Source organism: Pithys albifrons, chromosome 3 (genome assembly GCF_047495875.1).
Source record: "Pithys albifrons albifrons isolate INPA30051 chromosome 3, PitAlb_v1, whole genome shotgun sequence".
Classification (NCBI taxonomy): domain Eukaryota; kingdom Metazoa; phylum Chordata; class Aves; order Passeriformes; family Thamnophilidae; genus Pithys; species Pithys albifrons.
In genome coordinates, this window is record NC_092460.1 from 44,563,110 (window position 1) to 44,581,086 (window position 17,977).

The window sequence follows — 17,977 nt, forward strand, 5'->3', positions numbered from 1 at the left end:
AAAATTAAAAACACAGAGTTGCCTCTCAGCCTGTCACATAATTTTCTATGACATGTCTTAAACTGCAAATTGAGCAGGTGTTGTAGTTGACTGCAGTGGTAACTTCAGCAGCAGCAGGTAGGGGAGGGAGGGGCTGATCTCTGCTGCTTCCCAAGCACAGTCTCTCTGCAGAACTTTGGTGGAACTGCTGGAGAGGAGCTGTTGGAGTAAGGCTGTGGAAGGTGCTGGGTCCAGTATGTCCCTGGGACCCACTGCTTTCCAGAGCTGAGAAGTTTAGAATGCAATAAAGAGTTGCTCTGCCTCCCTCCTCTGTGCCTGATAAAAATCCACACCACTAATCAACACAGACTATGGTTAATGACTGTTTAATAAATTTACCCTAGTTTTTGAAGGAGTGCACTGCAATTCCATGTGCTGCTGCACAAGTGATGGTTTCCAGCAGCCAGAAGGTGGCCTGTGTGGTGTGTCCTGATGCTCGAGGAGCTGCAGAATTCAGCTCAGAGTTGTGAGTAGCTCATTAATGCACACAATTTCTGTCCCTACAACAGCTCTCTGTGCATAAACTCCTTCATGTAGAAGAGCCCCAGTTCTTTTGTTCGGACCTTTTTCCCTTTCAGCTTTGAGCCCAACAGTCATTTTTCTGCCATTTCTTTCCATTGCTGCTTTTACCCCTTGTTGTGAGTGGTTGTCTCCACAATCACTCCACCTCTCAGATTCTCTGGGTCCTAAGAAAAGGTTACCAATACAGGAAACAAATAAACCTATTGGGAAATGAGGTGGCTTAATTATTTCACACATAACCACTTTTTACAGCTCTTTTCCCCCCTCCTGTATGTTATGACAGGTGCCAAGCTGCTCCCAATTATTCCTTTGCTGCTGCTCTGTGGGGACTCCACAGTGTTACACTGATTAAACTGATTTCTCTGTTGTTTAAAGTAATGTGTCTCACTTTGGGATCACGTTGTCACCTGACTGGGACTAAAATTAGCAGCATTTCTAATTGTATTTGAATGAAATGTCATATTCCTGCCATTAAATGCCTTAAGCTGGTTTGATCTCTTTAGCATTTCCAATTTTTAAGAAATGTTTTATAGGGGATTTCAAAGTCTTTTCATAGGAATGGGTTTTTTTCCTGAAGTGAATGGTAGATACCTGTACATATGTATTTATGACAGTGTTGATCACAGAACTTCCCCAAAAGCTTTTAAGTTCCTCAAAACTGTTTGCTGATTGGCATCAGTGTTCTCTTGTGATTTAGTGAAGTGTAAAGTGACTCAAATTTCAATGTTTCTTGATCTGTTTTGCTTTTAAGATTCAGAGCAGCCACATATGTGATATCTTGCTCATGGTGAAAAACTGACTGGGTCTCATTTCTGGCCTTTCCTTGAACTGTTCAGTGAAACATCACTATAAAACCAAGGTCATACAAACATGTTTGGCACTTTATTCTGGTAAAGTGACTGATTGCTGTGCTTGTTTTTGTCAGGATCTGATCAGGGGACAGTGACAATAAATTAAGTACTGATGTGGTAGATTCCTGACCTCAGCTCTCACTGGAAATAATTGTCTGACATCCTTACCATTTACAACCCTGCAATCAGCATTATCACAGAACCTTTGATGGTTCCATTCCTGAATTTCATGCCTATTCCATAGTATTCCTGTAGAAATCTTAGCATGCTCTAAAAGATCTCCTGCAAGCCCATAGAAGGATTATTGATTCCATATGGCTTTTTGTTTAGTGGTAACTCTGAGAATAATGGATGTGTCTGTATGTGATCAGCTCTGTTACCTGCTTGTTCCTCCTCAAATTAGGGAGTTATTTCCTCACATCCAAAATATACATTGGGAGTTGATTTTCCAAGCTGAGAGCAATGGGCTTTTACTCCATAGGCTCTTCTCTTGGGATTTTTTTCCCTTCTCCTTCATCTTCACTTCTGTTAAAAGCACCAAGTGTACACAGACAGTTGTTTTGTAGGTATTTGTGGTAGTTCTCTGGCTCATAAACTACTGAAGAGAAACACTGTTCTATCATCTTGTGTTTTTTTTCCTTCTTTGAAAATGTGCTTTCTTTCAGTTCATTATTTAGAAATCCTATTGTCACTTTGCATAAGTGCAGTTATGCCTGTTTAGGTCATTAATTCCAGCTCCTTAATATCTCCCCTTTCATTTTTCTACCACTGGAAATATCTTTGGATGCTGTTTATTATCCCTGTCATGTGCTTGTCCACCTGACTTATTTAGTCTCTAGAAAACTAGAAGCAATTAGAATTTAACTAGAAGTTGAATTTTATCAATGTACTAGGAAGTTTTGGATGGTCCCTGCTCAAGACAGCAGAGACTGTGCAATTCAGTGCTTCCCCCCTCTGCTAAAACACATCCCAGAGAGAACCAGGCTGATTTTTGGTTCCATTTGTATTCACAGATCCAAACTAGGAGCGATTGGGAGCAGAGCAGGCAGTGAAACCCCCTTTGCTGTGCTGTGCCCATGGGGTGAAGCCCAGCCTTGCCCCCATCGGTCCTGCACAGTGGCTGTGCCTGTCTCAGAGTGGCTCTGTGATACTTCAGAACCCAAGTGAGTAGCTGATTTTATATTTCAGTGCACATTGAAAAGGTGTAAAATGTTTTACAATTCCTGCTGAGCATCTGGTACCTGAGAGTATGGGAGAGGTGAGGCTTCTGCAACTACTAGAGCATCTGCAGAGTCTTTGAAAATGTAGTGGTGTCTGTTGTGGCAGAGAAGAGGGAATTGTTTGGTGAAACCTGGGGTGTCACACACACTCCTGTGTGCGATGCTATTGTGACATTATGCAGTGCAGTTGTGGGTTTAATTGGAGCCTGGTGGTTTCACACCAATTTTAGGCTGCTCTCTGCCACTTCAGTGGGTCTGTTCCAGATTTGTGGAATGTAGATGAGGGAATGATCTCACTGCAAGAAATCCTGCTCAAAATGTACGAGCACATTTAAATATGGAAGATGTTCAGGACTGGTTTCCAGTAATTTTAGTAGCTTTCATTCCTCAGTGTGCTGAGTTCACTTACCAGTAGCCTTCGGATAACCTTTGAACTACTCACTTTTGTTCTAATTACTACTTTCTGATAATTCATCACCATGTTTAAGTTAAATCCCTTCTGCTGTACAATCGATTCAAAGCCTTCCCTGAAGCTGCTGAGTGTGACAGTCCCATTCAGTGGCAAGGCTGAGGAACAGCCGAAAAGGCCATATCCATCAGCCCACATCCAAGGAATCTGAAGCTGGGAATGCAGAGGAACATTTTTTGTAATATGGGGTCAAAGGAAAAGTAGAATAAGGCAGGGAATGATTAATATGTCTTACATGTGTAGCAGCCAAAGATTGCCTACATTCAGATTGAGGGGAATGGAAATCCTCAATGTTGCCTTCACTTCACATGCTAATTGTGGATTTCTAAATACAAGGGAGAAGGAGAGCAATGAACTTAAGTATCTTGAACAATTTAAATGAAAATGAAAAAAATAAAACCAGGATATCCCAATTTATCTGAATGTTACAGACTCAGAGCATTGCAGACTTTGAAGTGGTTGGTTCCAAGCCCACTGCCTATTTGTGCTATTGGTTTTAGTTGGTGTAGAATTAATTGTCTTTACAGTGCCTGCTGTGGGGCTGTGTTTTGGATTTCTGCTGAACATAGAGAGAATAATTCCTATTTTTACAATTATGTAGTTCCTAGCAAATAGAGGAGAATATTTAGATGAAAATATATTCAACAATACCTGTTATTCTAATCCTAATATTCTAATATATTCTGAAGGGAATGGAGGCACACAGGTAATGGTAGAGAGTTCTTGACACACCTAATTCTGTTACCAGACAGATTCTCCCAGAGTTATGTTATAAATAAATAAATAAATAAATAGTATATATACTTACATAATGCTTTTTCCTAAAAGCCCTATGTAACTGTGTAATTTTATTTATTTCCAACTTAAAAAAGACTTCCAAACAAGTGTTCTGGATTGCTATATTTAGTCAGTATAATATAAAGATCTACATAATTAAAACCTGTGCTTGACCCTATGACACAAAATTTTGCATCTTTCAAACAATACCATTGTATTCCTGTTTAATGTAGCAGTTTTGCAAATGCGAATTTCAGAGCTTTATTTTCTTTACTTAATAAAATGGAAGAAGGCAGGTTTTTTTCCCTTTGTTACTGTAAATAACTCGTACCAAGAGCAGCCAGAGGCACAAACCCCTCCTGTCACCCCAGTGGCTCCTGTTTTTGGAGGGCTATGGCCATGTCCACACTGCACAGTCCTGGCTACTGCAAGTTACTCTGTCCTGTTTGAAAATGCTTTCACCTGGACTTTTTAGCCACCAGCAGAGTATTTATGTGCTTTCTGTACAGTTGCTGTGGACATGCCCAGTTACCTGCTGGCTCCTAAACTCTCCCAGTACCTTTATAGGCTTTCTTTTGCTCTCTTTGTATACAAGTGCTGTGGAAGAGCTGTCAAGCAGCAGGCCAAAAACTGCTCTATTTGTGGCCCAAAAGACAATGTCACTCTGAGGGATTCACAGTAAAAGGTGATTGCAACATCTAAGAGAGGAAAATAAAATAGACTTGCCTTGGTCCAGTCCATCCCAGCTGTGCAAAGGAGACAAGCACTGGCCAACCCTGCTGGGCTGAGACAGCCAGCGGGTCCCAAACTTGGAGTCCTGTAGCATAACTTGTACGATCACAGGCATTGCCTCTGCTGTGCAGACAAGTGGGGAGCAGGGAGGCAAATGTCAGACTTCAGGGCAGTGTTCCTTGGGATTGGCATCCTTGGTGGAGATGGCAGGAGTCTGACATCACCAGAGCGAGGCAGAGAGAGCACATCCATCTATTCCTGTCTCCCATGGGCACACAGCACCTGGAGAACCTGGAGCAGCTCTGCCCACACTGGGCCTCCTTGCTGCTCTGGCCTTTTTTAATGAACAGGATCCCCAGAGTGATGAGAACAGGGTGGTTCAGGAGTCAGATGTTTGATGAGAGCCATGGAAACTGTTTGCTTTCCAGCCTGTGCCCCTCCTGCCCTGGAGGAAACACCCCTGGGAGCTCCTTCAGTGCAGGCTGTGATGCTCTCTGGGCTGTGAAGACACATCCACCAGGACCTTCAGCCCACACCAGCCTTGGGGGAGCCCTCAGATGGTTTTCATACTAAGGAAGAAATAACATTAGTTGGGCTGCAAAATCCACACACTGCAGGGTGAAGTAACATTATTCCAAGTGGGGCTGGATGTCCATGAGATGGCTGGTTTTGCTTCCTGCAGTGCTGCAGAGCAGCCAGCAGCATCTAGCACATTCCAACCTTCTGGAATAACATTATGCCTATATATGGTCCTCTTTGTCTCAAGGAAATAATGAAGGGATCTGCTCTGACAAAACATTTAAACCTCTGGGGGATGGTTCTACCCACTATATACTATTATTTGCTTGATTTTCCCTCTCTGACGTACTTGTTTCAGTAATTTGTTTCATTGCCAATTCATACATGTAAACCAGGACAAGGAAAGAAATGATAAAATAAAAAACACATTTTTTTTCTAATCCAGGAAGTGCTTTAGAAGCTGTAGGTTAATCCTGACATGTTTATTGGGGCAGTTTCTTACACTGTCAGTTCTCTAAGGACACTCAAAGTCTTCAGTGTGGTTGAGATTGTTGATGTACAAGAATTGCTTTCCTGTTCTCATGTAGTCTCTTCTAGAATGGGCATATTTTTAACTGTACTTGGATAAATGTAGTACAGGAAGTTAACAACTTCCACAACATCTGTCACCATGAAAACTTGCAAACTGGTTTGGCAAATGTTGCTAACACTACCCAAGGTTTTATGCCCTGGGATATATTTGTATCCCCCAGGATTAATTCTGTATTTTCAAAATGCTCATCCGTAAACAGGAACTGTTCTTATGGTATGGTATCACCTATATATACATATAGTGTGTTTGTGAAGTGCCAAAGAAGGCTGTTTATTTTCTCTAGTTTGGGATGCATTAAAAACGGCAACACAAACTGAAAAGTGGATTTGTTTTTTAGCCCGGAAACCTGCTGTTACCAAAGCAGGGGTCATGATCCAGAATTACAGAAATCCAGGTGTAAAATTAAAAAGGAAAAAATATAGTAGACTCAGTAATTTTAAACCAGTGATGGAAAATAAATACAGTAAGTCCATTGCACTTCTTCACTGATAGTACAATTACATTTTGAGAAAAGTACTGAGGTTATTCATCAAACAGAGACTGGAATAGAAAAGCAGACTCTGAAACTAAGCTTAATTTCTGTAGGGCAAAATTACCATATTTTCATGGCTATAACCTGCAGATTATCTAACAGAGAAATAAATAGCCAGGCGCCCACTCCCCACTGTCTCAGCAAGTGCTGTGGCACACAAAGCTGTCATTTTTGAGGGAGCTGTTTACTCAAACCCCCCTTTTGCATGCTAAACATCTTGCCTGTGATCCCCCAGTGCTTTGTGCTGGTTTTTGTGTATCCAGCTCAGCCTGAATTAAGTGCATGGACTTAATGGGCTCGGGGTTTCAAAACTTGCAGATTATATGTTGGAAAATATGGCATCTCTTGAAGTGTTTTACATGTTGAAATAAAAGGGATTTAATAGGGTTTTGCTGGGGAAACATCTATTTATTTCTTCCATTGAGGAAGGATTAGGAAAAAAGGAACCATTTTATGGGGACTGAGGGGAGCAAAGACCAACAATTCACTGGGGCAGAGGTGAGGGTTACTGGGGTGAGTTATCAATCACACAGGATGGCAAGCACAGGAGAAGGAGCACGTGGGGTCTGCTCACCTGATCCTAACACACACTGCCCTCTTAACGCTTCAGAAAAAGCAGAGAAACAGAACAGTGGGAATCAGTCATGGAATGGCATCAAGAATCCTGCAAGAACTATTGGACAGCTTCAGTGTAGAGAGGTAGGGCAGAATGACTAAGTGCTATAACCAGAACAATAGTTTTACCTGTATATGTAATAAGTTCTGTATATATACACAGATATATTACAGTAAAATATAATTATCGTATGACAACTGTTGTTCTTAACCTACATGGCAATTTTAACAGAACTGGGAAATCAATGTGCAAAAAAGCTGAAAGAAGAAGCAAAAAGGAAGTAAGAGGAAGAAGCGAAGAGAACAGTGCTCATAACTAGGCCCAAGTAATTCTCTCTCTCAAGCAGCAGAATTAGATCCTCTGTTTGGGCAAGGCCTGCGAGGATGGTCCTTAAGCCTGCTCTGGATACAGCCAGTGCTGGCTCTGCTGCCAAGTAACCTCCTCTGGCCTTGGTTCCTGCCAAACTATCACTGCTGTCTCTATTGCAACAAATCTTCTACTCTATTTGCTCTAGACTCACACTTAAAATTAGGGGCAAATTAATTATGAAATAAAAGGATGTTGGTCTCATTATTCCAGCACAGTGATCCCAAAGATCCAAGATCAGTGCTGTGGCTTTACATATTCTACAGCTCAGGAGTCATCTTTTTCACCCTCCTCATTCTTAGATCATTTTATTTTGCCAAAACTCAGCGCTCAGCCTTCTGGAGCACTTCTGAAATACTCTGGTGACTCTTTACACTCCCTGCATTCTTCCAGATCTTTATGCTTTCTTGCCAAGAAAAAAGTCCTTGCCTTTCTTGACACCTTATTCAGAGAAATGTATTCTATTCTCTTTGCTTTTGTTTTCTTTGGTAAAACAAAACAAAACAACAAAAAACCCCCAGTCCAAAATAATTCAATGTCATTTTATCCTATGGCTTCCTGCATTCAATTTCTTACAATATATTTCTTCTATTATAATGTATTTCTTCAATTGTAATATATTTTTTCTATTGTAATGCAGGTTCTGCTTGCTCCCATAGTATCTGTCTCCCAGTTGTTCTGGGGTGGGTTTTTTGGAAGTTTTGGTTTGGTTTGGTAGAGTTTAACTTTACAACAGCCTACTTGTCTCACTCTCTCAAACGAGACCAAGCTCTGCTTTTTTGGCTCTGAGTCTAAAAAAAAAAAACTAACCTGGTTCTCATGTTGTTTCTGTGTCTCATGCCACAAATAAAGGGGATGTGTGACATGTCCCATTGAAGCTCTCTCAGTGGTACCATTTATACAGTCTTTGCAAACCAGACCAAGAGACACACAATTAGCTTGTGAGACTGGATTAAAATTAATTTTCCCATATCAGACCAATAGATGCACACACATTAGTCTTCGAGACTGGATTAAAACTAACTACATAATGATCAATGCAGAACCAAGATTTTTAGTTTGTTTGTACAACTTGAAGCACTGAGAGATGGCAGCCTCTATTTCTCTGAGAATGGTATTAAAAGATGTGTTAATATATTGCAGAGTAAGACACCAGTCCTAAGCAGCGACTCTCTAAGACAGTTCATGAAATAAATGATGTGCTAGAAATGGTGCAGCCCCTCCCCAATGCAGGTGATTATTCACACTACGAAGCAGCAGAGTCTGAAGAACGTGTACCAGGGTGTGTGAAGTTACTCACCAGGCAGCTGTACCCTGAAAGGACATCAGGGGTGGGCTTGCAGCATCTCCTTGCAGCGTGTGCACAGTCTGCGGGGGCTGGGGCTGGGGCTGGCACCGGGGCTGGGCTGTCACCCCCTTGCCCTGGATGCCCCACCGTGCCAGGTACAGTTTGCAGATGTCGTAGTTGAGCGAGGAGTAGTAGAGCAGGTCGAGCAGCAGCAGCAGCAGCACAAGGAAGCCGTAGATCCACACGCCCAGCAGGGCACTGTAGTTGCTGCGGGACACAAGAACAGCAGAGCACGTTACTGGGCAGGGATGGGCATGGCGAGATGGCAGCCAGGGCTGGGCATGCTGAGGGCACAGGGAACAATGCTCATTACAGGACAGCTCTAATTAGAGAGCACAGATAGTCCACAGTATTACACACTGCACTAGCATAGAAAGTTAGCAATATTACTAGGTTAAATACTACCTAGTACATGCTATCTATTATTAATCTAGATTATTATATATGTCTACATTATTACAGATGATGTCACTTAAAATATTGATAACAGTATTTACTATGTATATAATTTATATAGTTTATTATAGTACATGATGAATAAACATAATTATATGATAGCTGTAATTATATAGACTATATATTCTATACTATTACACATTGCAGTATAATATATAGCAATATTAAAAGGTTAAATATTAACTGGTACATGCTAAAGTCATGTTAGAGGCTGGGAACATGCTAAGAACATGCTATGGTCACGTGACAGGCTGGGAACATGCAATGAACATGCTAAGGACACATGACAGGCCAGGAACACGCTAAGGTCACGTGAAAGAATGGGAACATGCTAAGAACATCCTAAGATCACATGACATGACAGGGAACATGCTAAGAAGATGCTAAGGTAAGGTGACAGACATGCTATGGTCATGGGACAGGCCAAAAAGTTTGAGTGGACAAGGAATAGAAAGAAGTGGAGTGTGATTGTGAGAGGAGTGTGAGTGGAGAAGGAATGGAGTGGAGCATGAGTCGAGTGTGAGTGTGAGCGTGAGCATGAGTGGAGCATGAGTCTGAGTGGAGCATGAGTGGAGAAGGAATGGAAAGGACTGGAGTGTGAGTGCAGTGTGAGTGGAGAAGGAATGAAATGGAATTGAGTAGACTGTGATTGGAGTGTGAGTATGAGTGGAGTCTGAGTGGAGAAAGAATGGAATGGAATGGAATGGAGTGGAGTCGGAGAGGAGTCAGAGTATGAGTGTGAGTGGAGTCTGAGTGGAGAAAGAATGGAATGGAGTGGAGTATGAATGGAGTCGGAGTGTGAGCGTGAGTGGAGTGTGAGTGGAGAAGGAATGGAATGGAGTGTGAGTGGAGTGTGAGTAGAGTGTGAGCGGAGAAGGAATGGAATGCAAGAGTGGAATCTGAGTGGAGTGTGAGTGTGAGTGTAGAAGGAATAGAATGGAGTGTGAGTGGAGTCTGAGTGGAGTCTGAGTGGAGAAAGAATGGAGTGGAGACTGAGTGAAAACTCAGTGGAGTGTGAGTGTGAGTGGAGTAGGAATGGAATACAATAGAGTGGAATCTGAGTGGAGTGTGAGTGTGAGTGGAGTGTGAGTGGGCCGTGAGTGGAGTGTGAGTGGAGTGGAGTGTGCGTGGAGTAGGAATGGAATGCAATACAGTGGAATCTGAGTGGAGTGTGAGTGTGGCTGCGAGTGTAGAAGGAATAGAATGGCATGGAGTGGAGTCTGAGTGCAGTCTGAGTTTGTGAGTGGAGTCTGAGTGGAGAAAGAATGGAATGGAATGGAGTCTGAGTCAAGACTCAGTGGAGTGTCAGTGTGAATGTGAGTGGAGTGTGAGTGTGAGTGATTCCAATTGCTCCCATCATTAAATGCACCTCAGCCCAGGTGATCAGGAACAGGATGGTGAGGAGAACTTGGCAACTGCTTTACTTACTTATGCATATATCCATCTGCACTGCCCGTCAGGTTCATCTGCATCACAGCCTGGAACTCGGTCTCATTGCAGCAGTACTTGAACACGGTGTTGTTATGGTGACAGCAGAAGATGAAGGATTTGTTGTCCGAGAGTCGCGGGCAGTGGAAGCCGAAGTGGTACCGCCCCTTGTGGTCCGTGTAGGGCTCGCAGACCCGAAAGTGCGCAGCCAACACTGCAAGAACAGAGCACGAGGCACTCCTGTCACCTGCCTGTCACCAGCCACACTTTGTCACCGTCAGCCTGAAACAGTCGGGGTTTGATTGCCGGAAAACACTCCTGGTTCACAACTTTCAGCTTTATCACATTTTTAGGACTTAAAGATTACAATATTTAGGCACTTAATATATTTTGAATCTTACCATTACTATGTTTCTGATTACCATTGTGAAGAGAAGAAATGTGTTTAGAGGCACAAAAATATTTAGGGAAAGGTTTCCAAATTGCTGTTCTAAATATCGGGATATCCATAACACACAGCACTGCTCATGTCTGATTCTCCTGGGATGACAATAAAAACAAAAGGTCTATGTAGAAACTGGCCTTTGGTTTATAGACCCTGTTCCTGGCAGAAAACATTTTCTCTACTGTAAAGGTCATTATTTGATAAGGATTATTCTGTCAAAAAGAGTAATTAGAAAGAGTATAGCAATCTGAACAGCTCTGAATTTGCAAATGGACAGGACTAATAATAACACCTGTAAAATATCTGTAAAGTACTACTCATACCATCTGTATTAGGTATTTTTGGGAGTTTTTACTTTTCTCTTTTAATAAGGTCTCATGTAAAGAGCTGATTACAGCTCTGAGAATATTTGGGTTTTTTACAGCAATGTATCAATCATGCTGATTTCACCATCACTTTTACTGGGAGGGGGGGGAAAGCTCCCCAGAGATATCCTTTCCAAAATAGCCACAAGAAACACATTTGGTTAATGTGAAAAGCCTTTCAAGAGACAATCTCTGGTTCCACACACTGCCAACATTGTACCTGATTCATACTTTGTGTTGAGCTCCAAGGAAATGTAGAAGAGCCTGAATACCCTTAACAGTGAGATATTTTCTCTGAAAACTCTAGAAAACAGAGTCCCAGGGATGTTGTGAGTAGTGCAGGTCAGAAGGCTACACCAGTTAGGAAAAGATATTCACCTCAGACTGCCAGAATTAACCCCTGGAATCTGGTGCATGATGTTTCTATCAGTTCACCAGTACAAGAGGTTACAGATAATGACTTGCATGGATTTAGCTTAACTGTGCAGAATCCCATAGTCCCTGTTGGTCTGTAATTGCATCTCACCTGTGTAATCCTCATTTCCTTCTATCTTGCTTTAAAAAATAAAGCCTATTCCTAATGGTTTTGTGTCTCAATTTTATAGAATATATTATTTTCAAGACACATTTTAAGGATTGTGACAGTGGAGATGACCTCTTTGTGTGCACAGGGGGAGCCTAGAACAAACAACTAAACTAAACAAGGTAAATTGTACTGCCCTCTGGGTCAAAACCAAAACATTTTAAGCATTTTTATTTTATATATATATATATATATATATAAATATATAAATAAAATGTGCACACACATGCATCATTTAACAAAAGAAGAAATCCTTCTGCAAATTAATTCAGTCAGGAACTGAAAGTGCTGTTCCTAAAGGATATTGAGAGAACTAATGACATACCTTGCCCTACTTGGGAAAAATGCTGTATTCCAGAGGTGAGGAACTGTCACCAGTGACCAAAGTGGCCTCTGGTCCTGTCGCTGGGCACCACCACTGAGAAGTTGGTTGTCACTGCAGAGTATTTTACTGACCAGCACCTGCGAAAGTGGCCCCTGCTCCCCACAGGGCTCCTCTGCATTTAACAAAGCAAACAATCCCCAAACTTCTTTGGGAACAAAAACTGAGGGAAGTATGATTAGAGAATGAAGGGAGGATTGAGATAACAGCAGGTCACAGGAGGAGGGGTGTCTGCAATAAAAAGTAGTCCTAAGCAAATCCTTAAAGTGATTCAAAGAAAGTGATCCTTAAATAGTCAGTGATTCAAATAAATGCACAAATGGGAACATAATGTGATGATTAAGTTGCATTCTGAACTTGGGAGTCAGTGTGTGGTGGCTGAACCCTGGCAGACAGCTCCTGTCACTCCCCCTCCCAGTGAAGGAATCACAAAGTGAGAAATTCATGGGTCATTTACTAAATGAGTCAGAAAAAACCCCACAGCAATATCAAGCTTCCAGTAGGCAGTAAAAGTATTTCACCAATTTAATGCAATTTGTGTGAGTTCACCTGTGTCTTTGCTTCTCTGTGAATGAGAGAGCCAATAAACAAAGTGTATTTTTTAAAGTATTTTTCCTGAAAATAACCTTGCTTAAATCCTGAGCATTAAAGAATCTTATTTACACGGAAATACTTCAGCTAAAAGTATTGCAGGTGAAAGGCTCTCAAGTTGTCTGTTACAAATAGCTGTTTCTGGAGTTCTCAGGGGCCAATTCTCACACTATTTTTGAAAACTCTCCTTCAACGGGTACCTGATCCAGATGCTCCTGTCTCTGCTCCTGATTTCCAGAGAAGAGTCTGTGGTGCCTCAAAGAACTGATTTAAGATCACCTGAAGATTTATCTACTCTACTTTGAAAGCAGACAGACACCAAACAACAAACTGGGCCTTCCCTCTCTGTTCACAGTTTCAGATCTGTGCAACACTGAGCACATTTAAATTTAGCTCCATTTTTAAAGCCCCAGCTTTCAGAATGGCTGGTCTTGTTGGTCTAAGCTTTCCATATGGAGACACAGAAATATTCATAGGTATGCCTTTTACCACCTTAATTTGCTATGTAGATGTTAATTTCCTGCTTCAAAGAGAAAACTGTAATGTGCAAATAATCTGCCCATTTTTTGGCTTGTTAATATAAGCCTTGCTGTCACCCCTGATTTTATAGATGAATAAATATCGACATTACTGCAAAGCAAGTCTGAGAGTTGGGCAGAAAGGGTGTTCTTCCTGCTGCTGCTCCCTCTGTTGTGCATTCCTTATGTGCCTGAAACAAACCTAAATTTGCATGGCATTGTGGTCTTGAAATGTGGAAATGAAACGAAGGGTCTGAGAAAAGCCCTTCTGGGGCTCCTCTACCCCTTGTGCCCTTCCCTCTGCTGCCCTTGTGGAATCAGAAAAGTTGTGCTTCTCATTGTTAGAGGGTTTTCAGCCATGCCTGTGGATTTCACTGGGATACCAAAGATCTGGAAGTGGATCAAGACCTTCCAGAGAGCAGTCTGTAAATGGAGGGAATTCCAATGCAGCCCTGCCACTCCATTTTCATTGCAGCTCAGCTTAAAAATGATGTTCACATCACTCCAGTGGGAGCAGCATCCTTTTCCCCCTGTCATTCTCACTGCACAAAGCCAGTAGTTTTCCTTTAGGGAAGCTGATCTGTATTGGGCAAAACCAAACTCCATTGGCTGGCTGCAAAATGGTAATAAATTTCCTCCTGTAAAACGTGTGTGAGTTGGCAATGACCCAAACTCATTGCTACAGATCCCAGCAGCAGAATTCCCCAGGGAGCAGAGTCTGGCTGCCATGAAAGGACTGGGATGATTTCAGACTAAGCCGGGACTCCACATGCTATGAATAGAAGTATAAAAGTTACCTGCTGACAAGAGCAATGAGAGCAGAACCATCAGCACATTCAGGGACTGGTGACCACAACTTGTCATCGTTGGCTTTCATTGGTCCATTAGAGAATTACCTGTTTGACAAGAGGCAAAATCTCATTTAGGAACTGTTCCATCTCCTTTGGTTTGTGCAAGAACACTGGGGGCTTGGGCTACAGACCTGAAGTAAAATATAATTATAATTTATATTATTAATCATCTATTTATAAATAAATAGGTGAATAATAATATAAATAATAACAGAACATAAAATAAAGTGGTAATTTATTGGTTTGTACAAGAACACTGGGAACTTGGGTTACAGACCTGAAATAAAATATAATTTATAATATTAATCATCTATTTATAAATAAATATGTGAATAATAATATAAATAACAACAGAATATAAAATAGAGGTGAATTATTGATTTGTACAAGAACACTGAGAGCTTGAGTTATAGACCTGAAATAAAACATTATTTTTATTATTAATCATCTATTTACAAATAAAATAAATAGGTGAATAATAATATAAATAATAGGAGAACATAAAATAAAGTGGTAATTTATTGATCTGTACAAGAACATTGGGAGTTTGGGTTACAGACCTGAAATAAAATATAATTTTATTTATATTATTAATCATCATCTATTTATAAATAAAATAAATGTGTGATTGATAATAATAACAGAACATAAAATAAAGAGGTGAGTCATTGTTTTGTACAAGAACACTGGGAGCTTGGGTTACAGACCTGACATAAAATATAATTTTTATTTAGATTATTAATCATCTACTTATAAATAAATAGGTGAATAATAATAAAAATAATAACAGAACATAAAATAAAGTGGTAATTTATTGGTTTGTACAAGAACACTGGGAGCTTGGGTTACATACCTGAAATAAAATATAATTATAATTTATATTATTAATCATCTATTTATAGTAAAATAAATATGTGAATAATAATGTTAATAACAGAACATAAGAGGTGAGTTATTGGTTTGTACAAAAGCACTGGGAGCTTGGGTTACAGACCTGAAATAAAATACAATTTTAATTTATATTATTAATCATCTATTCATGAATAAAATAAATAGGTGAATAATAATATAAATAATAACAGACTATAAAGTGTTAATTTATTGCTCTGCACAAGAGCACTGGGAGTTGGGCCACTGGCCTGCGTGGTGTTCCTGCAAACGGGGTGATGAGTCCAATTCTTGGGTTGTTAACACTGTTCTAAGGGGTTTATAGTGGAGCAGCTTGAGGGGAATAAAAAGAAAGGAAAAGAGCAATTTCTGTCAAAAATTCCACTGTTCTGACAGCTCAAGAGACACATTTTGGCCAATGCTTGTGAAGAAGTGCTGTATTTTATAAATCCATAGTATATCTAATACTGGGAGGTGTCTCCCAGAATGCACCAATCAGACTAAAATAACCAAGCCAGCTGCACCTGCTGGTGTAACTTTGGTAGCAGAAAACATAATAATTTACACTGTTACCTGCAAGCCCAACCACTGGAGCAGAACTCCAAAATAAGGCAGTTCTTCGAGGGAAAACAGAAACCGTAGCACTGGGAGGAGAAAATAAGAGTGCAATAAACTAGGAATGCTAATTAAAAATATTTCTTAGCCATGCTGTTTGAAAAAGCTGCCACCTTTCTTTTCAGAAGGAATATAATATTAATTAAAGCACTGAGCAGACTTAAAGTTAGAATAGCATAAAAAAGAATAATATTGGATATGAGCCAAAGGTTGAGAATGTAGGAATTCAATGAAGGAAAACAGCTACAGAGAACAAGCTATTTATTGCCAATATTGATAGGAATAAAAGGAATGTGCTTTCCTGAGTAAAACAAAACTGCAGGAATTCTGGTAGTGATTCATTCCTAAGGAAAACCTTGGCCTTCATAACAGCTACTTAAAAACAGATCAATAAGCACTCCTGTTGTGGATCTGGGAAGACAAAGATGTTTGGTATAGCTGAGACTATTAAATATTTCCATATAAAGAACAATTTAGGATGACATTAATGAGTATCAACTCATTAATACTGAGGTTCCTAATTTGATATTTGCAAATCTGTGTAATTTGTATCCAGTTGTTTCAGCAGAGCTGGATGGGGAACATATAAATAATTTCTAAAATTTCTTGGAAAACAATAGCATCTTTCAGAGGACTTGAAGAAACCCAAGAACATTTTTAGAAGTAATGAGATAATCCAGGTAATTACAGGCTTGTGAGTGTGATGTGGATCTAGAGAAATTTAATGGAATGGTTAACACAGAATCTAATCAATAAATAATTAAGGAGAGTAATACAATTAATATGTCTCACTCTGGCCTTATGGTAAAGTTAATTTTACTTCTCTCAGGGTTGACTAAAGTAGATTAAAGATAGTTATGGTGGATGTCTGTGAAACACCTGAGGAGCATGGAATTGGAGCAGGCAGTGGGAATGAGGGAGAAAAGCACATCAGCTGTGGAAGAGGAAATCAGACTGGAAATCAGAGGCACGTTTTTTGGAAAGCACAACCTTGTTAGGAATTGAGTACAGGGAATTTCTTCATCAGCGCTATAGGTAGGAATCTAGTAGGGAAAAATGTAGTCAGTTCTGTCCAACAGAAGTGGCACCATGAAATTGGAATTTTAGTGCAGCCCATGGGATGTTGTGTGTTCTGTGCCAGCTGGGGAGGGCAGGGCAGGGACTGGGGCATAGCTGGGCACAGCTGGACAGGAGAGCTTGGTGAAGGGATGCAGGGGCACAGCTGGGCACAGCTGGCCAGGAGAGCTGGGTGAAGGGAAGCAGGGGCACAGCTGGGCACAGCTGGGCCAGGAGAGCTTGGTGAAGGGATGCAGGGGCACAGCTGGGCACAGCTGGCCAGGAGAGCTGGGTGAAGGGATGCAGGGGCACAGCTGGGCACAGCTGGCCAGGAGAGCTGGGTGAAGGGATGCAGGGGCACAGCTGGGCACAGCTGGCCAGGAGAGCTGGGTGAAGGGATGCAGGGGCACAGCTGGGCACAGCTGGGCAAGGAGAGCTGGGTGAAGGGATGCAGGGGCACAGCTGGGCACAGCTGGCCAGGAGAGCTGGGTGAAGGGATGCAGGGGCACAGCTGGGCACAGCTGGACAGGAGAGCTGGGTGAAGGGAAGCAGGGGCACACCTGGGCACAGCTGGGCCAGGAGAGCTTGGTGAAGGGATGCAGGGGCACAGCTGGGCACAGCTGGCCAGGAGAGCTGGGTGAAGGGATGCAGGGGCACAGCTGGGCACAGCTGGCCAGGAGAGCTGGGTGAAGGGATGCAGGGGCACAGCTGGGCACAGCTGGGCAAGGAGAGCTGGGTGAAGGGATGCAGGGGCACAGCTGGGCACAGCTGGCCAGGAGAGCTGGGTGAAGGGATGCAGGGGCACAGCTGGGCACAGCTGGCCAGGAGAGCTGGGTGAAGGGAAGCAGGGGCACAGCTGGGCACAGCTGGGCCAGGAGAGCTTGGTGAAGGGATGCAGGGGCACAGCTGGGCACAGCTGGCCAGGAGAGCTGGGTGAAGGGATGCAGGGGCACAGCTGGGCACAGCTGGACAGGAGAGCTGGGTGAAGGGATGCAGGGGCACAGCTGGGCACAGCTGGACAGGAGAGCTGGGTGAAGGGATGCAGGGGCACAGCTGGGCACAGCTGGCCAGGAGAGCTGGGTGAAGGGATGCAGGGGCACAGCTGGGCACAGCTGGACAGGAGAGCTGGGTGAAGGGATGCAGGGGCACAGCTGGGCACAGCTGGCCAGGAGAGCTGGGTGAAGGGATGCAGGGGCACAGCTGGGCACAGCTGGCC

At 42.1% G+C, this 17,977-nt stretch overlaps 1 protein-coding gene and 1 long non-coding RNA gene across 7 annotated transcripts in view; one reads left to right on the top strand and one right to left on the bottom strand.

Annotated features, from left to right (window-relative positions):
- The window catches only part of SHISAL1 (shisa like 1), a 139,362-nt gene that overhangs the window by 13,465 nt on the left and 107,920 nt on the right, over nucleotides 1-17,977 (bottom strand). For 4 of the 6 annotated variants that reach the window (XM_071551555.1, XM_071551559.1, XM_071551558.1 and 1 more), the window contains 4 exons: nucleotides 14,149-14,247; nucleotides 10,468-10,681; nucleotides 8,536-8,790; nucleotides 4,605-5,179 (listed from right to left, as the gene is read on the bottom strand). In XM_071551555.1, coding sequence (XP_071407656.1) covers nucleotides 5,164-5,179; nucleotides 8,536-8,790; nucleotides 10,468-10,681; nucleotides 14,149-14,215 — 552 coding nt within the window. In that variant the 5' untranslated portion in view covers nucleotides 14,216-14,247 and the 3' untranslated portion in view covers nucleotides 4,605-5,163. Of the gene's footprint in view, nucleotides 1-4,604; nucleotides 5,180-8,535; nucleotides 8,791-10,467; nucleotides 10,682-14,148; nucleotides 14,248-15,663; nucleotides 15,735-17,977 lie in introns of all 6 variants that reach the window. The other 2 variants (XM_071551557.1, XM_071551560.1) reach the window with 2 other exon arrangements.
- Nucleotides 415-9,399, top strand: LOC139670191 (uncharacterized). Its single transcript, XR_011697433.1, has 3 exons — nucleotides 415-505; nucleotides 2,426-2,575; nucleotides 9,290-9,399. It is a non-coding gene; the product is annotated as an uncharacterized lncRNA (long non-coding RNA).